At 49.3% G+C, this 23,983-nt stretch overlaps 1 protein-coding gene across 1 annotated transcript; it reads right to left on the bottom strand.

The window, feature by feature from the left end:
• Positions 1–10,359: 10,359 nt before the first annotated feature.
• Upk1a (uroplakin 1A) lies at positions 10,360–22,561 on the bottom strand. Its single transcript, XM_075958162.1, has 7 exons — positions 22,481–22,561; positions 19,171–19,371; positions 16,157–16,231; positions 15,910–16,017; positions 12,602–12,781; positions 10,529–10,612; positions 10,360–10,404 (listed from the first exon to the last, which is right to left on the bottom strand). The coding sequence occupies exons 1-7, from the start codon at positions 22,559–22,561 to the stop codon at positions 10,360–10,362; spliced, it is 774 nt and encodes a 257-aa protein (XP_075814277.1).
• Positions 22,562–23,983: the final 1,422 nt, after the last annotated feature.

Raw genomic sequence — 23,983 nt, 5'->3', positions numbered from 1 at the left:
AACGTGTCATCAAAGCCATACAAATATTGATTCTGTTTAAATATTACAATTAAATTTAGACTATCACAATATGCCAGGAGTGGTTGTTTTGTGGAAAATGTTCTTTTTGTCCTCCCTCACCCCCCTTTGTTTGGAGACAGACTCTCGCTGTGTAGCCCAGGCTGGTCTGTCAATTCCCCCACCGCAGCCTCCCAAGAGTTGTGATTACAGGTACCACACCTCCCTTTGTCTCGTGTGTTTGAAACAGAGTCCATGCCTCAAGCCAAGCTGAACAGAATTCGGTTTAGAAAAATTCGGTTAGAGCAGAAATCTTCCCAGGAGCACATTTTCCCCCAGATCAAGGTTTCCAAATGCTCCACAGTGTTTACACACACTAAGACCAATTATCCAAATCTGAAAACGACTGAGCTGCTCACCCGAGTCAAGCACACCCCACACGTACCAGAGCAGACAGACACCTGGTGAATTTGTCCCCTTCTTCCCTTAAACCATCACATGAGGCTAAACTGAAGAAAAAGAATACTTGCACTGGGCAGAACACGAGAACAGAATATAGTTGACGATCAGGGGAGCCCCGTGGTAGCACACCTTTGTGGATCAGGTGACAAAGGAATGGGACCAGCCATCAGAAAAGATGGGCACCTTGAGTCTTCACAATCCCTTTTTCAGTCTCACTGTAAAGCTAAACTCACCCCACAACCTCAGCCTCCTTATGGGGACTGCTTCAAGACGAGAACCAAATATCCATATTCACCTAAACCCAAGCAGAGGGCCTCACTCTGGCCTTCTTGGGCTTTGTCCCCTGTAGGCTGAAGAGTCCCAGGGGATCAAGGAAGTGCCCACTTGGATGCTGAGAGAACCCCACACATAAGCTCACCCATATATCCCTAGACTATAATCTGGGAATCCAGAGCCCAGAGTTTACTGGACCAAAATAACGCTAAACCCACAAGGACCACAACTGTCCACTCATGAGAGTGGACTATGAACAGACAGCATACTTCAGGGCCTCTGTTGAGTGGAGGATATGCAGGTTAGCATATGAAACCGACATATACTGTATATACATAGACAGCGTTGGGTGGTGTGGCACAGGCCTTTAATCCCAACACTTGGGAAGCAGAGGCAGGAGGATCTCTGAGTTTGAGGGCACCCTGGTCTACTGGGTGAGCTCCAGGACAGCCAGGGCTACACAGAGAAAACCTGTTTCAAAAACTATTAATAATAATAGTAATAAATTATTAAAATGAGGCCAACAACAAGCATGGGAAAAATGGGTAATTTGTGGTCTTTCCCAGAATCCATACAAAGTACAGGAGTCTGCTTTATTCCAAAGATTCTTAGCCTCTCAGGAGCTCACCTTCCAGACACAGGAGCAGCCCTTTACATTGAACATTTTAGATACTCATACCATTTTACATGTAAATAAATAACAGATCCCATAGATTGCTCTGAAACTCATGCCTGTGCAGGCGGATATTTTCATCATCTTTCACGGAATACATACATGTGCGCACATTTCCTTATGATTCCCAAGAGCAAACAGAACGTGGAAGCCCAGTCATGGGACTGCCTTCCATATCTGCAACCTGGGTGTACTCTAAAGTACGCTGAGAACTTTAACACCGCTCCACAGCCAAGTGAAACCAGGTCCGTGAGCCAGAAGCGGGAACGCACGCTTAGAATTCTATCACTCCGGAAACTGAGGCAGGAAGATCGTAAGATTGGGGCCAGACTAAGAACGTATAGCAAGTCCCTGTCTCAAAAAAACCAAAGTAAAAGGTCACCAGTCAAGATGATTTCCTACAGCTCAGAGGAGCTCACGCAGTTCTCGCCGACGGGCCAGCACAACTGCTATACCTGCTCCGTGCTAATAGCTCACGCCACAGATCCCATCAGGGACGTATTCATTCCTATTGGGCCACAGGCTTGAGTGGGGTTTAGAGGCTCCCTTCCCAGAACCCCCAGAGAACCACTGGTCAAACATCCTGGTCACATGCCCAACCTAACACACAATACTGAAAACTCTTGAGCACGTCAACCTGTTGGTTGGAAAACATAGGTAGCCTGGGAAAATGGCTATTGACAGTTTCCCAGTAGGCTTTTAACCTCATGAACACTGATTCCAATCCGAGCTGGGTCCAAAGACCCCAAAGCTTCCCTTCACGTGCACACCAGCGAACCACAAGCCTCTCCCTCCAGTTACCAAAGCCAGGCGGAGCTGGTGGTGCCCTGTTTACCCAATTCAGCCTAGGCTGGCCTCAGGGACCATGGACAAAAGTCAGAGAACATGCTGCCTCACCTGCTCGGCCTGGGCCCAAAAGTGACGAAGAGACGCACGCGACCTAAAACCACTCTGATCCTCAACAATATCCCTTAAGGACACCCCCACCCTACCCTAGCATTCTCTGGACTAGGCCCACTATCAAAGAAGAAAAAGGAAGAAAAGCCATAGCACTTACCAGTTCGGTCTCTTCCCACATCAACCTCACCCACTTTGAGGGCAGCATAGGCCAGAAATGACCGTTACAAAGCCGGGCTCAACGCAAGGCCGGGGCTCGAGGCCACCAGCGCGTGCACAGCCTCCTTGCGCTTGGTGCTGAGGCAGACGCTGATTGGCTGCAGCTCTGGTGCTGACCAGCCAGTGATGCACCCCGGAGGCTTCTCGCTGCAGCTGATTGGCTGCAGAACTTGGACCTTGAGTCTGATTGGCCTGGGGGAGGGGTGTAAGTGTCAAGGCGTGAAGCTGAGATGTCATGTGTCCTTAACCAGCCCACAGTGTTGATTGGCTTCGGATTTTGCCCCATTTTTGCCCTCTCTACTGACATTTTTCTGTCACTGTTAATGGCCTTACTGGGTCCTTCAACACAAACTCCAGAAAAGCACCATCTTTCCTGCTTACTCTCTGCCCTGCCGTTTGAGCACCTCCAGTCTGAAGACTCGGGCTTTCTCTCAACCCCCACAATGTGGAGTTTACAATGTACAGGGAAGATGTAACGGAATGCAGCGTCTTCATCAGTGCAAGGTCCAAATAAACATAGCCAGACATGAAAGAAGGGAGACAGACTTATCTTCTGTGAGATATGAGGAGAGCATAGGAATAATTTCTAAGGGGGTATTCTCCATCAAAGAAAGGATGAGGAATGTTTTAGGGAGGTTACACATACCCATTTTGGGGAGACACTGTGAAAGGGGTTCATTCCTGCATACACCTAGTTTGTACCATAAAATTTTATCTGAATATAACGGAAAGGATTTTTTTTAAAAAAAAAGATTTATTTTTCACTCTGGAGGCAGATCTCTATGAATGTGATGCCAGCATGATCTACATAGCAAGTGCCAGGCCATCCAAGCCTACATAGTAAGACTCTGTTCCTGCCCTTACCCACTGTTAATCTTTTGTGCGCGTGCATGAGTGTGTGTGTGTGTGTGTGTGTGTGCAGGTGCCCTCAGAAGACAGAAGATGTCAGATTCACTGGAGTGGAGTTGTAGACAGTTATGAACGGCCTGATGTGGGTGCTGGAACCCAACTGAGTCCTCCGGGAAAACAAGGCTATTTAGAACGCACATTAGGCCCTTGTAGGAAGCTGCTTTGCCTTGTCATTAACAAAGTGAGGGGAAGTAGGGAGAGGGTGAATCGGAAAAGCCTCAGAAGCCAACCCTGGCTGTGGACGTTGGGGAGCCCCCTTCCTTGCCTGTTTTCCTAAACCACCGTGGACTGGAGGATGAGCTGTGTCCGGGCAAGGAAGATGCCATCAAGATTGGCCTGTTTGAATAATCACTTCTATTCAATTCTATTCTATTCTATTCTATTCTATTCTATTCTATTCTATTCTATTCTATTCTATTAAATAAAGCGCTTCTAATGCTCCCTGAGTCGACAGCTGCTGAGCCAGCAGCAAATGAGTGCATTGCGGCGCCCAGGGTCTACTACCTGGATCTTGGCCAGGGAGGCACCTTGTACAAACCAGTTCTGGGCTCAGCCTGCTCGTTGGCTGGTCCTGATACACAACCAATGAGACACGAGGGCGCTCTCGAAGAGGCAGACCTTGCTCTGACGCTGCCACTCTTGACTGGCCCCGAGGCTGCTCTCGCTGTTGATTGATTAGGGGGCCGGAGGCGGGGAGCCCACGACTTTTTCCTGCTAGGCGCCTCCTTTAATGAGGCCTACGGCAGAAGAGCTGCTATGGGGATGGGTGGGATGAGTATCCTAAAAAGAGCAGCACTCTGGAAGAGCATGGCTCAGTACCCACAACTGTAAGCAAAAGCATTGGAAAGAAGTACTGTTAGCATTAGCGACGGTTGACTCAGCCCTTTCTAGCCATCACGCTGTGCACATCAGCCTGGGCAGAGGATGGGTGTCCTATGGAGTTAATATCTGAAGGTCAGACAGGTGAAACCCGTTGTCTCAATTCACGCCGGCTCAGTCACTGTTCTCTGAGAGTCCGGCCTTCGAGCTACCTCAGGTTGAGTGGAGAATGGCGGAACTCGCCTGTAATCCCAGGATTTGGGAATCTGAGGCAGGGGTCAGCCCGAGCTGCATATCCAGATCCTGTCCCAGAGAAAAAGGGAGACAGATTAACAAAACAGTACAAGATTATTAAACAGAGTTGATCCTGTAGATGGGGGTCAGTGTAGTCACATGGTCTGATTTGCCTTATCTACAAAGGAGGGGGGTTGTGATTACTTTTTCTGCTCTAATATTTATTATGACCTATCTCTTAGTTTTAAAATATAGTTTTATTAATTCTTCGAGAATCTAATACACATATATTTTAACCATGCCCACCACTCCCCCTCCATCCTAGGAGGATGACAGGGGTCCTTGCTCTCCTAACTTCTTCCCTTGAGGCAGATCTTCTCATTACTTCTGGAGCTAGACTCCCAGCCCGCAAGTGCCGTCAATCCTGTTTCACCCTGCTATGTCCACCCCATTCACAACATGGGTTAAAGGCACAGCCTACCACACTGGTTTTTTGTTTTTACAAACACAGGACACTAGGGATTTGAACTCTGGTCCTCCTGCTTGTGCAATTACATTGAGCAGATCTCCCTAGTTCCGTGGTTTAGGTTTCAGATTGGATTTTAGACTTGGGTTTAGTCCTGGAGAGTTGACATAATCAGATCCTGTCTCAGAAAGAGGGAGAAAGATTTGTTTCTCCACAGCTGCTTAAGGATGAGGGAGTGTTATGCCCAAATCCGTGGGCCCCCACGAAAGCCAACAAAGGAGACCAAGTCCCATATGTAAAAGCAAAGAGCCTTTATTTTAATTAAGTTTAATCAGTCTCTCTGCATTGGAATAACCAGAGAGCTCAATTAGAATTGGGTTTTTATAGTAGTAAAGGTGGGGGTGAGGAGTCTCTGAGGTCCAGGACCCCTGATTGGCTGACATTTGTCTAGGGGTGTCCTGGTGAAGTGCTGGCAGGTGTTTCTATCTACAGTGTTTGGAATGCCAGCAATTTCCTTTGAATGGTCTGCTCTTGGGTGGACGTCAGGTAACCTCGGCCTGCCAGGCATTGTCTCGGGGTAAACTATTGAGACTCCAGACTCCATTTAAATTATCAATGGCCCAGGTGATAATGGTTGGAGGAAGTAAAGAACTTTCTTTCTGCCCAGACTTAGATTATCATGACTGGCCCTCACAGGAGCACAGAAAGAGAGTGGTCTTTGGTTCCCAGCTGGTGGCACTATTGAGGAGTAATGGGGTCACAAAAGCACTAACTTCATCAATGGATCAATCAGTTGATAATTGATGGATGAATGGGCTGTTAGGCATTGGGGCGCAGCTACAGGAAGTGGGTCACTGGGAGTGTGTCTTCTGGGTTTTCTCCTTTTACCTGATCAAACTCAGGTTGTTAGACTTTCTTTTCTTTCTTTTTCTTGGGGGGTAGTTTGAGACAGAGTGTGCGCCACCACTCCTGAGCCCAGCAAGATTTCTTATTCAAACCATCACATTATGAAAGTCTAACAACCTGAGCCAGGCACTGGTGGCAGGTGCCTTTAATCCCAGCACTCAGGAGGCAGAGGCAGGAGGATCTCTGTGAGTTCAAGGCCAACCTGGTCTACAGAGTGAGTTCCAGGACAGTCTCCAAAGCTACACAGAGAAACCTTGTCTTGAAAAAGAAAAAAAGAAAGAAAGAAAGAAAGAGAAATCACACTGGGTGATGGTGGCCTTTAATCCCAGCACTCAGGAGGTATAGGCAGGCAGATCTCTGTGAATTCAAAACCAGCCTGATCTACAAAGTGAGTTCCAAGGCTGTTACAGAGAAACCCTGTCTTGAAAAACATAAAAAAAGAAAAGAAAGAAATGTCCCCTATAGGCTCGGACGTTTGAATACTTGTCCTCAGTTGGTGGGTCTGTTCAGAGGAGGGCTATGCAGCTGAAGGAAGGAAACACTGGCCTTGGGAATGTAAAACCCTCATCCCATTTCCAGTTTCTTTTTCCTTGAAGATGTACTATCTCAGCAACCTACTCCAGCCAGCATGAGTACTATGCCTCCTCTCCATGAGAGACTCTTATCCATTGAAGCCATAAACCCCAATAAAGCTTTTTTTGTTTTTTGGTTTTTTTTTTGTTTTTCGAGACAGGGTTTCTCTGTGGTTTTGGAGCCTGTCCTGGAACTAGCTCTTGTAGACCAGGCTGGTCTCGAACTCACAGAGATCCGCCTGCCTCTGCCTCCTGAGTGCTGGGATTAAAGGCGTGCGCCACCACCGCCCGGCCCCAATAAAGCTTTTCTCCTAGCCTTGGTCACAGAGTTTTAGTCACAGCAACAGAAAAGGGACCAACACATATGGCAAGCCCCTTTACCCACCGAGCCATCTTACTGGCCCACGTGTCTCCCCCAGGGCTTTGCACTTGATAGGCAAGTGTTCTATGATAAACTGCATCACCTACACTTCCAAGATGAGGGCCAGGGTGTCAATATATAGCCCAAGCTGGTTTCAGACTGGAGATCACCTGTTTTAGTCTCCCAAGTGCTGGGATTACCGGTAGCAACCGCCACAGCTGGCCTTGGAGAGGGGCCTGATTCATATTCTCTTGGGTCCTCAAACCCTAGAACAGTGTTTGTTTGATTAAGGTGGAGTCTCTCCATAGCCCTGAATGTCCTGGAACTCACTATGTAGATCAAGCTGGTTTTAAACTCACAGAGACCCACCTGCCTCTAAAAGCACTCCCATCCCCCAACTATCTGTTGGTTATTTGAAATAGGATCTCCTGGCATAGCTCAAGGTGGCCTCAAACTCCCTGCATAGTCCAGGCTGGTCTTAAACTCCTGCTCCTCCTACCTCTGTCTCCTGGATCCTGCATTAAAGGAGTGTGCCACACACCCGGCCAGTTATTACTTTCCAACTCTCCTTGTGATAATAAGTATCTATAGGCACTTCTAAGTGAGTATTCAGGACAGGTTCACAGAAGTGAACTGGCTGGGTAAACATATGCAAGCTTTACATTGAAATGAAAAACAATAAGCTTATTTTTGTGGGTGGAAAAGGATTGGTTGGCAGCCTGCTTGGTTGCTGTGAACCATTGCATTATTCTTTCTGTTCTGTGAGTTCTCATGAGATGTTCAGTGGGGCAGAAAAGAGAGATAAGCATGGGAAGTAGCAAGGGACCGAGCCACGTGGACGCTCCCTATCAGGTGAGGAACTAGACTATGTGTTGAGGGCACTGGGGAGCCACAGCCGGTTAGAGGTGGAAGAACAATAGTCTTGAAAAGGCTGGAGGATGGCAGGAGGAACAGACACCAGATGGCCACCTCCCTCTCTTAAGCCCTGTTCTGACCTGGCCCTCGCCTCTCTGCTCCCCTCTTACCCAAAGGCACTGGTCTCTGGGCAAGAGGCCAAAGAGGAGAAACCTGTCAGGCCAGCCCAGGCTGTCTCCACCAAGCCACACCACAGTCAGTCCAGCTGAGCCACTTAGCAGGAATGTGGCCTGGAGCGGTCAGTAAGGGTGGTGGCAGACCTAGGACAGAAATCAGGTCTGCCTACCTGACTCCCTCCCCCAGAGGCCAGATTCACCCCAAGCTCCCGAGGCCTGGCCTGTCTGAACTGCTTTAGGGCAAGTTCAGAAATGCTTAGCAGAGTAATTCTTCCCTCCGTGGACCTTCTGCACAAAATACCAGCAGTGGCATATTTTTTAACTTTTTAAAACTTAAATGTTTGGGACTGGAGAGATGGTTCAGTGGGAAGGGTTTGCCACTCAGTCTTGAGGACCTGAGTTCAGATTCCCAGCACTCGTGCAAAAGCTGGGCCTGGATGCATGTGTGCCGCTGTGGTGGGTGAAGACGGAGCAGCCAGCCAGTCTGGCAAACAGTGAGCTTCAGGGTCAGTGAGAGGAGACCCTGTCTCCAAAATAAAGTGGAGAGTGACCAGGAAGACCGCCAACAACCACACAGCCAGTGTTAGACAGGTGGGGGTGGCACATGCCTTTAATCCCAGCACTCGGTGGGCAGAGGCTGGCGGATCTCTGTGAATTCGAGGTCATCGTGTTCTACAGAGTGAGTTCCAGGACAGGCTTCAAAGCTACAGAGAAACCCTGTCTCAAAAAACCAAAAAAGAAAAAAGAAACTCTGTCCCCCAAAAATAAAAAATAAATACATTTTAAAAAAATAGTAAAAAGAAAACAAACAAACAAACCCTAAAACAATTGGGTCTTGCGCTATGAGACAGCGACTATTATAATCCCCATTTTGTAGATGACACAGTGAGGCTCGGACTGTTGTGGGGGACTGGGGAGAGCACAGAGTTGCCTCTCCCAGAGAATCCCAGCCACATGCTAAGTCACAGTGAACTTGCTCAGGAGGACATCTGCTAAGAGCAGAGCAGCACGGAACACCCCGTTTCCTTGATGTGGTCACAGGTTAGTCAGACATGTGCCTAGAGGTGGAGACAGTTTCCTACTAGGGACTACAGAGAAGCCAGCTCAGCCAGTCAGCGAGCTGGGCCTCCTCTTATGTATTAAAATCTGGAATATATCACATCTCTGTGGTGTTTTGAAAATTCTGATTTGAAGACAGTCATAGTGATGCATATCTGTAATCCCAGCATTCAGGAGGCAGAGGCAGGGGCATCAAGAGTGTGATGCTAGTGGCACAATGACTCAATGGGGAAAGAGGACCTGAGTTCAGATCAGTAACCCCAGCGCTGGAGTGGGCAGAGATGGGAGGAATGCTGGGGCTTGCTGGCCAGAAAATCCAGCCTGAAAAATATGTTGGGCTCATGGTTCAGTGAGAGACCATGTCTTAAGGGAATAAAGTGAGACCCAGTGAAAGACAGCTGATCTCCTCTGGCCTCTGAGTGCGTGTGTGTATGGGAGAGCACGTGCAAACAACGCACATATACACACCCACACAGAGCCTGGACTACACAGTGAGACTATGTCTGTCTCAAAAAAAGAAAAAAAAAGAAAGAAAAAAGGAAAGAAAATTTCAAAGTGTGAAGTCTGATGTTCTCAGAGGAGTCTCGTCTGAGAGGGAAGCCAGTTTCTGGAAACCTGGACAGACCTGTATCCAGACAAGCATGCAGCCAGCCATTTTGAATCAACGGCATGAGCCAATATATCCCACGTGATGCTTCCCATGCCAGCCGGATTTCACCACTTCCTTCTGAAGTGTTACTCACTCACTCTTGTCTCGAAAAGAAAACAAATGTAGGCTGGGGGGAGTGTTGCATGCCTGGGATATCAGCATTCTAGAGGTGGAGACGGGAAGGGGAGGTGGTTGTGGCTCGCACCTGTAATCTTCTCCAGGGGCGGGGCGGGGGGAGGGGCAGCGAGATCACCTTGGCTTCCAGGCTAGCCTGGGATATATAAATTCCAAAGACCGTCTGGGCTACAGAGTAAAACCCCCATCTCCAACAACACAGAAAAAGAGGCTTGTGTTTATTTAGTCAGCCAGTATTTATTGGCTATCTAACCCATGCTCAGACACATGCTGGGTGATCAGGATCCACAGTGACCATAGCGGATCTGCCCCTCCCCTTGCAGCAATCTAGGTCTGTTAGAGCTTCTACAAACTACTGAGCAGCAATGGCTATGCCTGCAAGAAGTTCTGAAAGGCACAAGAGAGGTGCATGATGGGTTGTCAGGAACAGAGGCAGGGCCTCCAAGGACAGGACATTTCATTGTCACCAGAAAGATAAAGAGATCAACCAAGTGCAACAGGGCCAAGGGGGTTCAGGCACACAAATCCAGGCCTGGGGCACAGCTAGGGCCCAGGGCAGCTCTTATACCTACAAAGGGACTTTGGGATTGCAAAAAAAGGAAGATGGAGGGAGGTGGACATGGGTGAGCTGTGGCTGAGGTGCAGCTGAGAGGCAGGAGCTTCAGACAGAGGTGGATATACGGCCTCCTCTTCATCTTCAGAGAGTGGTGTAGAAATACATGGCTACTAGCATCACAGGGAGCTAGGTGGGCAAATGATGAGATTGGGTGCTCTAGCTCAAACCACCTGCCTCCCCCAAGCCCACACCCACACCCCTGGACACCCACAGGTCCCTCCTCCACAGCCCCAGGTGCCCCATCTCTCACTGTCCACATCAAGATGGCAAAGCCGAACCACGATATGCCCCAGGTGTAGCTGTTGATGGCATGACCGATGTGCTCAAAGCAACCCTGGAGAGAGGGACAGTAGAGGCTTGTGAAGCTATCGTGGGAGGGTGGTGGGTGATGGAAAGTCACCATGTGCCCTGGGAGACGTCCCGTCTTTGCCTTGGTTTTCCCATCTGTGTTGTGGGGTTGTAGCCATGTTTGCCTTCTTAGGGAAGCCAGGAGAGTGATCACTGAACCCAGGGCCAGAGCCAGCAGGTGCTGCTGGAATGGCAGCTGTCAGTCTGGGCTTGCTTGTGTTCTGCCTGGCTTTCTATGCTACCCACAAGCCCTAAGCGTTTGAAATCCAGCTCTGTTTGTCATTCGCTCCTGTTACCTGCTCACTAGAGACGAGGTTGAGCCAGGCCAGAGCCCTGCACCAAGGTCACCTTCCTGGCTCCTGTTCCAGCCACAGAGCAGCTGAGACTACAGGTTCAGAGTGCATGACCCTGGCTGGTGCAACGCAACCAAGCCTGGGACTAGCTCTGCTTCTTGTTAGTAGAACGCAGGCACAATTCTGGTTCTCTGAGCCTGCTAAGTGGCAATCTGGAGAACGGATGCAGGAATTCTGAGGTCCCTGGGATATGGAAGAATCTGGAATAATGGAAGGTCCCTGGAATAATGGAAGAACATGCATGGGGCTTTGGCTTGAGAATGGGCTGTCCTAATCTGTCCTTGGGGATGGGGTATCCTGGGACAACTCCCTTCCAGACCTGATAGAAGACTTGTAGCCACAGATACAAATGGGACCAGGTCTCGCCTTAACCCTCCTACCTCTTGCTTATGCCCCTGCCCTGCCCTGGCCTCCCTGCTCTCCCCCACCACAGGAACGAACTTCTTTCTCTGTCGTGTGTCAAGCAGGGCCATTGTCATCTTTTCCCCATGTGACTGTGATAAGCAGCCGCAAACGCCAGGCAAAGGGAAGGCTCCCCGTGGGTCCTTACTGCTGGCTGTGCTACCGTTGTGACAGCAGCAGCATTTTCCATTTTGTTAAGTTTTGGTTGAGACAGGGTCTCACTGTACAGCCCTCTCTAACCTAGAATTTATTACATAGACCAGGCTTGCCTTGAATTGCTTATTATTATTATTTTGAGGCACTATGTAGTCCTATCTAACCTAGAACTTGCTATGTAGACCAGGCTGGACTTGAATTCATAGAGATCTGTCTGAATTGGGTCAAACCCGAGCACCACCACACTTCACCAGCTATTATTTTTTTTTCTAGTTTTTTTTTTTTTTAGACAGTGTTTTCCTGTGTAGCCCTGACTGTCTTGGAACCCACACTGTAAACCGGGCTGGCCCTGAATTTACAGAGATCCTCCTGCCTCTGCCTCTCGAGTGCTGGGATTAAGTGTATGCCACCATGCTCAGTTGTCATTATTTTCTGAGACAGGGTCTTGGTTATATTGCCAAGGCTCAAACTGGCAGTGGTCCTCCACAATGGAGATTACAGATGTGAACCACATGATCGCTTTCAGCTGTTATTTTTTAATATTAGCGGTACTAGGAGTTGAATCCCAGGCTTCTTACATGCTTAGGAAAGTGCTATATCACTAAACCACACCCCAGCCCCTCACTGGGGGGTTCTAGGCAGGGGCTCTACCACTGAGCCACACCCCAGCCCCTCACTGGGGGATTCTAGGCAGGGGCTCTACCACTGAGCCACACCCCAGCCCCTCACTGGGGGATTCTAGGCAGGGGCTCTACCACTGAGTACTCTCCTTGGCCTTCTTTTTACTTCTGAGACAGGGGCTCCTGAAGTTGCTCAGACTGGTCATGAGCCCAGCCTGACTGAGGTCACCAGTTGAGCAGGATGACAGGCTCTCATGCAAGGCCTAGCTCCAGCAACTAGCTAGGTCCTCTTGGTGCAGACATCAGGTCTGAATCAGAGTGTCTGTGCATCCTGCTTACTCATACAAAGAGCTGGGAGGACCAGGGAAAGAAAGAAAAAGCCAGACAGGAGAGGCTGGAAGACAGATGGACAGACAGACAGACGCAGAGGGCAAAGGGACACACCTTGGTAAACAGGTAGTCCATGTGGCCCACTCTGCAGCCTTCTTCACTGATGGGGATGAAGTTCCCTGTCCGGCGACAGCACAGAGGAGGCCAGGGGAATTCCACTTCTGGAGTGGCTGCCCGGAAGGCAGATGTGTAATTCACCCAGTCCAGGGGGCCAGATGTGCCGCAGCATTCTTGCTGTGGAAAGAACCAAGTTTAGGCAGGGCTGGGCTGAGGTCACACTGTTAAAGAGAGGCAGATTGACTTTAGGCACAGCTGGTTTCCACTTGTTAGAGTCCTGGGCTCTAGTGCATGCGTGCGTGTGTGTGTGGTGTGTGTGTGTGTGTGTGTGTGTGTGTGTGTGTGTGGTGTGTGTGTGTGTGGTGTGTGTGTGTGGTGTGTGGTGTGTGTGTGTGTGGTGTGTGTGTGTGTGTGTGGTGTGTGTGTTTGTGTGGTGTGTGTGTGTGTGTGGTGTGTGTGTGTGTGTGGTGTGTGTGTGTGTGGTGTGTGTGTGTGTGTGGTGTGTGTGTGTGGTGTGTGTGTGTGTGGTGTGTGTGTGGTGTGTGTGTGTGTGGTGTGTGTGTGGTGTGTGTGTGTGTGTGTGTGGTGTGTGTGTGTGTGGTGTGTGTGTGTGTGTGTGTGGTGTGTGTGTGGTGTGTGTGTGTGGTGTGTGTGTGTGGTGTGTGTGTGTGGTGTGTGTATGTGTGTGTGTGTGGTGTGTGGTGTGTGTGTGTGGTGTGTGTGTGTGGTGTGTGTGTGTGTGTGTGTGTGTGTGTGTGTGTGTGTGGTGTGTGTGTGGTGTGTGTGTGTGTGTGTGTGTGTGTGTGGTGTGTGTGGTGTGTGTGTGTGGTGTGTGTGTGTGGTGTGTGTGTGTGGTGTGTGTATGTGTGTGTGTGTGGTGTGTGGTGTGTGTGTGTGTGTGTGGTGTGTGGTGTGTGTGTGTGGTGTGTGTGTGTGTGTGTGTGTGTGTGTGTGTGTAAGGCTGATAGATTTGGCCCAAGCCTACACTCATTTTCTTCTAAAATTCTTTTGTTGCTAACTGTGCTGACAAAATGACACCAAAAACTAGATGGAGTGGGATTGGCATTGCTGGGAGGCAGCCCAGCAGTTAAGAACACCTGATGCTCAAGTTCAATTCCCAGCATCCATGTGGGGTGGCTTACAACCACCTGTAACTCCAGTTCCAGAGAATTTGATGTCCTCTTCTGACCTCTGTGGGTACCCCCACACACGTCTACACATACACACACGTATTCACATAAAAAAAATTAAATCTGAGCCGGGCGGTGGTGGCGCACGCCTTTAATCCCAGCACTTGGGAGGCAGAGGCAGGCGGATCTCTGTGAGTTCGAGACCAGCCTGGTCTACAAGAGCTAGTTCCAGGACAGGCTCCAAAACCACAGAGAAACCCTGTCTCGAAAAACCAAAAAAAAAAAAACCAAAAAAAACAAAAAATTAAATCTGGGCTGGAGAGATGGCTCAGTGGTTAAGAGCATTGCCTGTTTTCCCAAAGGTCCTGAGTTCAATTCCCAGCAACCACATGGTGGCTCACAACCATCTGTAATGAGGTCTGGTGCCCTTTTCTGGCCTGCAGACATACACACAGACAGAACACTATATACATAATAAATAAATAATTTTTTTTGATTTTTTGAGACAGGGTTTCTTCATAGCTTTTGGTTCCTGTCCTGGAACCAGCTCTTGCAGACCAGGCTGGCCTCGAACTCACAGAGATCCGCCTGTCCCTGCCTCCCGAGTGCTGGGATTAAAGGCGTGCGCCACCACCACCCGGCATAAATAAATATTTTTTAAAAAAATTTAAATCTGAGCCGGGCGGTGGTGGCACACGCCTTTAATCCCAGCACTCGGGAGGCAGAGGCAGGCAGATCTCTGTGAGTTTGAGACCAGCCTGGTCTACAAGAGCTAGTTCCAGGACAGGCTCCAAAACCACAGAGAAACCCTGTCTCGAAAAACCAAAAAAAATTAAATCTGCCGGGTGGTAGTGGCGCATGCCTTTAATCTCAGCGCTTGGGAGGCAGAGGCAGGCAGATCTCAATGAGTTTGAGGCCAACCTGCTGTACAAAGCAAGTTCCAGGACAGCTAGGACTGTTACAGAGAGAAACCCTATCTTGAAAAACAAACAAACAAAGAAAATAAAAAACAACCAAAAAATTTAAATCAAATTTTACAAAAGGCAGATTTATGATTTTTTTTTTAGCCCACTGAGTGGTTTGTTGCTGTTCTGGGGACAGGGTCTCATGATGTACCCTAGTCTTAAACTGGTGGCAGCTTGCCTCAGCCACCCAAGTGCTAGAATTCTAAGGCTTCACCACAATGCCCATCTCAAATGGGTATTTAATCAGAAGCCCTTGGATGGACACCCTTCAACACGGTGTAGTTTCTGGGCTCCTGCATGACTTGGGCTGGGCTGGGATTCAGCAACTTCTTCCTCCTCCACCTTCTTCTTCTGCAATATTATGTTGGATGCAATTAAGAGTTCAGCTTCTGAGCTAGAGATGGTTGTGTTGTATCTCAGATCTGGAATCTCAGAACGGGAAGGTGGAAGCAGAAGCACCCGGATTCCAAAGTCATCCTTGGGTGTACAAAGAGTTCAACACCAGACTGGACTTCAGCAAACCCTTTGCTGTTGTTGTTGCTTGTTTTTTTGTGGCAGGGTTTCCATGTGTAACCCTGGTTGTGCTGGAGCCCAGGCTAGCCCAGGCTAGCCTCGAACTCACAAGATCTACTCACTGGGATTAAGGTATGAGCTAACTGTTCACTCAGCATAGTGGAACAGGGCTGTAATCCTAGCTAATCAGGAGATTAAGGCAGAATCACAAATTCAAGGCCTGCCTGGGCTACATAGTGAATTAAAGGGTAGTCTGGGTAGCTTATGGTGACCCCATCTCAAAAAGTTAAGAAAAACAAAAAAAAAAGAGGGCTGGGAGGTTGGGTAACAAATAGCTAAGTGGTGGAGCCTTTGCTTCAAATGTATGAAGTCCTGGGTTGGGTTCCCAGCAACACACACACACACACACACACACACAACAGTGGGCTCAAGGTCAGCCTGGATTACATCCTTAAGGTCATCATTGTCACCATCACTACAATGGACGGAGAATCACTGCAGAATCCACTGTCAGAGTCACAATGCAGGCCACCCTGCCACTTACCAACCTGGTGACGAGAAAGGAAACTTCTGGGTCTGTGGTCTACAAAACCATAGCAACCAAAGACTCCCCTACCCCTCCTGGGTCCCCTGAGTGGATTGTCTTCTGAATATCCCCTCTGCCATCACTGAGAGATGATCACAGAGCCCAACCAACCTCAATCATGACCCGGTCCCAGAGGCGGGTTAGCTCCTGGCCCTGGTTGCTGTCTGCACTGTAGAAGGTCAGCATTTGCTTGGTGATCAGGGACGGGTTGGACACCATCTGAGGAGGGGGGGACAGGGAAGAGCAGGAGCCAGCTGGCTAGGGATGGAGGCCCACCTCCCCTCGACCCTTCCAGCTCTAGGGATGCCATTCCCCTCTCATCCCTTCCCGACAGGGTTCTAGCCCCTGCCTGGCTCACATAGTCTCGGTGGGTGTAGGATGTGATGCAGGAGGCACACTCAAAGATGTAGACTATGAGCATCAGCAGCAGGTACTGCAGAGAGAGCAAAGGCAGCCATGGCACAGAGGCTAGATGGAGGCCTTGCACCTCCTCCACAGTTAGCCAGGAAATCACTACATACAGAGCTGGATTCAAATTCACAGAAATCTGCCCACCCCCTCCTGCCACCAAGAGATGGAATGAAGTGTGTGCCATAATGCACAGTCCCAAAAGAACTGTTGTTCAGCGGGACAGTGCTACCTAGCATAAGACTGTTTGCTGTGCCGTGGTGGCGTGCACCTTTAATTCCAGCACTAGGGAGGCAGAGACAGGCGGATCTCTGTGAGTTCGAGGCCAGCTTGGTCTACAGAGCAAGTTCCAGGACAACCAAGACTGTTACACAGAGAAACCCTGTCTCAAAAAAACAAAACAAAAAGGAAAAACAAAACAAAACAAAAGACTCTGGGTTGCCGGGCGGTGGTGGCGCATGCCTTTAATCCCAGCACTGGGGAGGCAGAGGCAGGCGGATCTCTGTGAGTTCGAGACCAGCCTGGTCTACAAGAGCTAGTTCCAGGACAGGCTCCAAAACCACAGAGAAACCCTGTCTCGAAAAACCAAAAAAAAAAAAAAAAAAAAGAAAGAAAAGAAAGAAAGAAAAAAAGAAACAAAAGACTCTGGGTCGCCTTTCTGGCAATGTGCACACATGCACGCACACATTTTGAAAGAAGTAGAGGCGAAAGACTGAAAACTCGAGACCAAGCTCGTCAGTGGTGGCGCACACCTTTAATCCCAGTGCTAGTAGGGAGGCAGAAGCAGGCGGCTCTCTGAGTTCTAGGCCAGCCTGATCTACAGAGTGTGTTCCAGGAAAGCCATGGCTACATAAAGAAGCCTTGTCTTTGAAAAAAAAATGGGGAGAAAGACAAGCCAGATATTTTTTAAAAATGGTTAGGGGCCAGGAGTGGCAGTGCATGCCTTTAATCCCCAAACTTGAGATGCAGAGGCAGAGGCAGGAGGATGTCTGTGAGTTTGAACCTAGGCTGGTCAACACAGGACAGCTCCAGGGCAGCCAGGAGTACATAGAGAAACCCTGTCTCAAAAGAAACAACAAACAAAAACAGTAGTTAGGTTGATTTTAGGCTTTGATGAAATTGTTCTGCTAAATGTGTGATGGGGGGGGTGATGGAAGGGAACAGGAAGAGAGGAGCTGGGTGTGGTGGTGCACACCTCAATCACTTGGGCGGAAGCAGCAGGTATCTGTGAGTAGCTTGGCCTACGTAGTGGGTGCCGGCGGCCAAGCTACACAGTGAGACCCTGCATCAAAAGAGGGGAATGGGGGGGGGTGAGAGGAGGAAGGGAGTGGTGAGGAACTCCTTTCAATAACAGCTCCCTCTTCTACATAATAAAGCAAAGTGTCCCCAGCAGTTCCCCTCCCAGACCCTGCCCTGTACTGTTTTCTGACTGCCAGAGAGACTGCTGCCTCACTCCGGCCAGAGGACCTTTGCTTGTGCTGCTCCCGCTACCCAGAACACACATGCTCAGTGGGCACTGGGCATGTTTTTCTTTGCTGCTGCTGGCTGTGGGTTTTCCTCAACCTACCAGGCTCCCTTCACTCCCCAAATCAAGGGCTTTTTAGTTGTGTTCAGAGCTTCTTGTTCAGTAAACTCTTGTTGACTACATAAGTGATGGTCCTGGTAGCCTAAAGGACTCTCCGTAGGAGGAGAAACACCAATCTGTTTCTACGGGACACCTGCTCTCTCCCCAACACCTGGGAGAGGCCACGGCTTCCCTCTTGGAGCTTCGGTTTCTCTGCCTGGTGAATGGGCTTAAAAGCACAGTTTTACAAGGCTTCATAAGGACAGAGATATAAACTGCTTGCTGCAAGGTTAAGGGCAGGACAACATGGAGAGGAATAAAAGTAGGGGTTTGGCAGTTCATTTCAAAGCAGGCCTGGTTTACACAGTAAATTCGAGGTCAGACAAAGTTTAGCTAGACCCCGTCTCAAAACAAAACAAAAAGACTATGGGCTTGGGTGGTGTGACGGCACACACCTATAATCCTAGCACTTGAGAGGCTGAGGCAGGAGGATTGTCAGTTTGAGGGCAGCTGGGGCTACATAGGGAGACTTTGTCTTCAAACAAACAAGCAAATGAAAGTAGGGGCTGGAGAGATGACTAAGTGAAAGCCATGCAGAGGACCCGAGTTCAGTTCCTGGCTCCCCCATCAGCACCCCACTGTCAACTGTTACTCCAGTTTCAGGGCATCCAACTCTCTCTTTTGGTTTCCTTGGATACCTGAGCGAGTGTGCACCTTGGGGCTGGAGAGATGGCTCAGAGGTTAAGAGCACTGGCTGCTCTTCCAGAGGACCTGAGTTCAATTCCCAACAACCACATGGTGGCTACCACCATCAGTTTTAGGATCTGATGCCCTCTTCTGGCCTGCAGGTGTACATGCAGAGTGCATAAAAATATATAAATAAAATTTAAAAAATGGAATAAATTTTAAACGAAAACTAGACTGGAGTCAAGAGCTGGTTTGTTCCAGCGTAACTGGGCTGTGACTTCCTCTCTGAATCTGTCAAATAGTAATGACAGTGGTGGTGGCGTTTCATCATAGGTCACATGACACATATGAACTAATCTGTTTAAAGGGCTGAGTTCTTGTTAAATGCTAGCTGCGTTATTACATTTCACTATTATTGCCACAACTCAGACCACAGACCTTGGAGACCAAATAGTCGGGTTTCAATTACCATTATTTTATTGGGAATATATATAGAAATACATTTATATATTTACTTATTTATTTATGTCACTTTTAGGAGTCTCTTTATAGCTGCTTTGACCATCCTTCTCCTTGCTGTACCCCAGTTTCCTCTGTACAATGGGGGTGATGGCTGAAACTGAGGTATGGGGCCAGGGCAGGGCCTGTGAGGTCCACCCAGCGTTATATCATGGCCCTCACTGTCCCCCGCCATCCCCCACCTAGGATCTCACCGTGAGGATCATGGACCGACGGCGGCAGAGTGCGGCTCCTACACCAAAGCTGGCCACCACGAAGAAGGAGAAGCCGCAGAAGATAGCAATCCAGGCACCCGCGAAGACATCGTCCTTGCCTGAGACGCCCATCAGTGGGTACACACGGTACTGGTCAGCTGTCACCCACACTGTCTCGGCAAACAGGGCCAGGCCTGACAACTGGGCAGGGAAAGGTTAGGAACGTGTGCCTGGAGCCAGCAGTTGGGTTGTGTGAGTTTCCAAAACACACTTCTTTCTTGGCCCAGAACCCCCTCCCTATGCCCTTGGGGTAAAGTGGGCTTGGAAGGGAGGCCAGCTCACGCCTTTATGAGCAGGGATGGGGTGTAGAGAAGGAAGAAACGGTCCAGCCAGAGCCTCAGCCCTCACATCCCAGGAGCCAGAGGCTTCGAAGATAAAAGGAGAGGACCCATGCCAGGCTTTAGCCAGTTCGTTCATCTGACAGGTGCACTGTCCAGAGCAAGGCCTGTTTCTGTGGCACCGTGATGAGGGGAGTAGAGGCCACGTGGCAGAGTGCCTGTGTGACTATCCAGATGCCTGGAGCCTGGCATCCTGTGGTCTTATACGGAGCAGCCTAGAGGCCATGGGAGCAACTGTTGGACATACAGCAGGATACACTGGAACAAGAAAATAGGCTTATCTGTTTCTGCTTGTGTTTGCTTAAGGAAATATCAGAAAGACTGCGGGATGTCTCTCAGTTGGTAGAGGGCTTCTCTAGCCTGCAGAAAGCCTGTGCCAGCCTCATATAAACTGGGCCCTGCTGTCACATACCCGTAAGCCCAGTAGAGGCAGGAGGATCCAAAATTCAAAGATTATTCTTAGCTACATAGGGAGTTTGAGGCCAGGTTAGCCTACATGAGAGACTTTCTCTCAAAAATAACAAAAAAGGAAGCTGGAGAGATGGCTTGGAGGTTAAGAGCACTGGCTGCTCTTCCAGAGGTACTGAATTCAATTCCCAGCAACCACATGGTGCCTCAACAACCATCTGAAATGAGATCTGGTGCCCTCTTCTGGCTTGCAGGCAGAACACTGTATATAAAATAAATAAATAAACCTTTTTTAAAAAAAGGTAGTCTTTTAAAAAAAGATAACCAAAAAGAAACAACAACAACAAAAAAAAACCCTGGTCACTACAGGGTTGTCATGGGGACAAATTCAGGCATGGTGGCACAGGCCTTTAACTCCAGCACCCGGGGCAGAGCAGAGGCAAAGACATTTGAGTTCTTCTACAGGGACAAACCCACTCTCAAAAAAAAAAAAAAAGAAGAAGAAGAAGAGGAAGGAGGAAGAGGAGAGGAGGAGAAGAAAGACAACTTCTCTGTGGATAGGCTTTTGTTTCTTGTTTTGGTTTTCTGAGACAAGGTCTCACAATGTAGCCCAGGTTGGCCAGGATTTACTGTGTAGACCAGGATGGTCTATCCTCCTATTTCAGCTGCCTCAGCGCTACAGGTGTGTGCTGTCACACTGGGGTATTCTGTGGGTGTTTCTGATGGTGAAAAAGATAATACTTTTTTTGTTTTGTTTTGTTTTTTTGAGACAAATTTTCTTTATGTAACAGCCCTGGATGTTCTGGAACTTGTTCTGCAGACCAGGCTGGCTTTGAACTCACAGAGATCCACCTGCCTCTGCCTCCCAAGTGCTGGGATTAAAGGCATGGGACACTAAAATGACTATGTACACATAACTTCAAACTAAAATCTTGGGGTGAGTAAGGAGTAAATTGGGAAAAGTTGGGGAAGGGGGTGCTGAATGTGTCCAAAACAGACTGTGTGAAACTCAAATAATCAATAAAAAATAAAATAAAAAGTCTTGGGTAGACATGGTGGTGCACGCCTCTAATCTAATCCAGAGGTAGGTAGATCTGTGAGTTCAAGGCCAGCTTGGTCTACATAGAAATATCCTAAAAAATAAAAGAGACAGGGGCTGGAGAGATGGCTCAGTGGTTAAGAGCACTGACTGTTCTTCCAAGGTCCTGAGTTCAATTCCCAGCAACCACATGGTGGCTCACAACCATCTGTAATGAGATCTGGTGCCCTCTTCTGGCGTGCAGGCATACATGGAGGCAGAATGTCATATACATAATAAATAAATCTTAAAAAAAAAATAAAAATAAAAGAGTCAACTATCTCTGGCTTGGTGCACTCAGGAGGCAGAGGCAGGAGGATCTCTACAAGTTAGAGGCTAACCCAGTCTACTTAACAAGGTCCAGGTCACCCAGGGCCACATAGTGAGATCCTGTCTCAAAAACTGAAAGCAGTCGCATTGTGATCATAGCTGCCACTTGTTTAACGATGTTTATTATGTCTCGTGTATGAGTGTGCATAAGCAGAAGTGTGGAGGTCAGAGGACACTTTTGTGGGAGTCAGCTTCCTCCCTCCACTCCATGGGTCCCAGGAATTGACCTGTAAGTCCTCAGGCTTAGCCGCGACAACCTTTATTTATCTCCACAGTCATTTCAAAAGCCTGCATGTTTTTGTTTGTTTTAAGACACAAAACTTTATCTAAATTTTGTTGGTAGATCTAGGCTCAGTGTGAGCAGACCTGGAACTGACTGCCCCCAAGTGCCCAAGCTGGGGGAAGGAGGAAGGAGAGGGGAAGAGCCCTGTTCTGCTTGGTGTTATGTTCTTTTTATTGTTGTTGTTGTTGTTTTGCTTTGCCTTGCTGTGACTGAGTCTTGCTATATAGCCTGGCTATCCTAGAACTCCCTACATAGACCAAACTGACCTTGAATTTACAACAATCTCCTGCTTCCCCTCCAAAAGTGCTGGGATTAAAAGTGTGGGCCGCCACACCCAGTCAGAATGATTTGTTCTAAAGATTTGGTCTCCTGCAGCCCAGGCTGGTCTTCAAATCTCTACTTAGCTGAAGCTGGCCTTGAACTCTGTCCTGAGGCACCTCCAAGTGCTAGGATCCCAGAGGTGCACCACACCCAGCTGCTCCCTCCTCCTCTCTTCCTCCTTCTCTCTCAGGACACTCTGTTCTAGGTCAGCCTCCAACTCACAGCAGCTCTCTGGCCTCATCCTTCCAAATGCTAGGATTACGGGTGTGCCATCATTCCTCTTACCAGGCATTTTTCGCAAGTTGTGGTTGAATGTACAAGCTCCACAAGGACTCAGTTACAGACCAGGAAGACCGTGAGAACAGGCTGCTCCCGCTCCCCGTCCCCCCAGCTCCCTTCAGGGACTAGAGACTGAAACAGATAGACGTGGGGCCGTCACCTCCCCCCCCCCCCGCACGCGCGCCCCCATGCTCCCCAGAACTGGGGCCTCACCAGAATAATGATGTTGCCTACAACCAGCAGCCCCACCACCACAGAAGACCCCTTCTCTCCCTCTGTTGCTGCAGAATTCATCTTCCTGCTGGGGACATGGAAGCAGGGGTGAGACAGGACAGAGGTTAGGAGGGAGGACCCAGCAGATCCTCTTCTCTATCTGTCAGGGGATGCTCCTTTGCTGCAGAGCCCAGGCTGATACCCATCCGCCCAGCATCCCACAGCCTGGCTGTGAGCCTTCTACAGAAGAAGAGAGTTGGGCTTTCACAGGGCAGTTGTTGCCTCTCAGCTCCCCCTGCCCTGTTAATTCCCAGAACCCCCTCACCTTCTCTGCAGAAGCTTCTTTGGCCAGCCCCACTCACCCACAGCAGCTCCCTATATAAGCCCAAAACCCTCAAAGGAGGAGGGGACAAGGGTTCAGTGGGCCGACCATGATGGGAAGATAGATTTTATGAGTGATTTCCAGACCTGAAATTCAGGATTGTGCTCATGACTGGCCACTGGGGCAAGGGGATGCATGTACCCAGGGCCTCTAGTTCCCAGGCTGCAGTGATGCAGGAGGGGTGGGGGGAGGGGTGGACAAGCTAATCCCCACGACTCGTGCTGCTCTTTCCCTGGGAACAACAAGGGTTTTCCTGGGAGCAGAAGTCAGATCCATGACAGATCCACCTGGGGATCCCTGATCAGAAAACTGCCTCCCACACAGAGCGAGAACTAAAAGAAGACCCCCACAGCAGAGGAGCAGAGAGCAAGCTCAAGGCAGGCCCCTGGGAGGGGCTAGAGAGGAGAGGCACTTGGTTAGGGCTGCAGCGGCAGCAGCGGGGGATGGTGTTAGCTTGAGGGGATTTGAGACAGGTGTGTGTGAAGAGGGAAGGAGGGAGGAGTGTGCTAGAAGAAGAAAGGGGACATATGGCATGGGCTTGGTGGGACACAAAGAGCTTCTTTCCTCAGTACACACACACACACACACACACACACACACACACATGCACGCACGCACACTCATGCTCGTGCACACGCACATTTTGTTCAGGCTAAATAACGGAAGAGATCTAAATTCAAGCAGGACAGAAGAGTGCACACCTGTAATTGTAATTCCAGTAGTGGGGAGGTGCAGGATCACGGGTTCAAGACCATCCTGAGCTTCAGAGGCTGCGGGTGGGGTTGGGACAGAGACGGGCAGAGAGTGGAGGTGGAGGAGGAAAGGGAAACAAAAGAAAGAAACACATCTAGGCGTAAATCTTGCTATCTCCTAGTGCCGGGGCGACTTTGCGCAATCTGCACCGTGAGTAACTCGGTCCTTGCTTCCCAGGTGGCAGCGTCCAAGAAAACTTCGGAGGTTCGGTAGGCTAGCAGAGGCCGCGGTCTCCCCGACGGCACCCCCTGGTGGTCCCTTGAAGCAAGGTTCCTGCCCCAGAATATCTCCAGAGCTCTGGTTGAGTTTTCTAGGCCAACAGTCACTTCCCTAACACAGGAGCAGGTAAACAAATGGCGCTTAAAATT

Source organism: Microtus pennsylvanicus, chromosome 1 (assembly GCF_037038515.1).
Source record: "Microtus pennsylvanicus isolate mMicPen1 chromosome 1, mMicPen1.hap1, whole genome shotgun sequence".
NCBI classification, from domain to species: domain Eukaryota; kingdom Metazoa; phylum Chordata; class Mammalia; order Rodentia; family Cricetidae; genus Microtus; species Microtus pennsylvanicus.
Note: the sequence above shows the minus strand (reverse complement) of the source record. Positions and strands in the feature narration are given on the sequence as shown.

Bases quoted from the DNA above. Each gene is read 5' to 3' on its own strand.
- Upk1a (XM_075958162.1), bottom strand. From the start codon at position 22,561: ATGAATTCTGCAGCAACAGAGGGAGAGAAGGGGTCTTCTGTGGTGGTG. The intron at 19,372-22,480 runs GTGAGGCCCCAG...TTCCCTGCCCAG, and splicing joins TAGGCAACATCATTATTCTG to TTGTCAGGCCTGGCCCTGTT. The intron at 12,782-15,909 runs GTTGGTTGGGCT...TTCTTTCCACAG, and splicing joins GGGACCGGGTCATGATTGAG to CAAGAATGCTGCGGCACATC.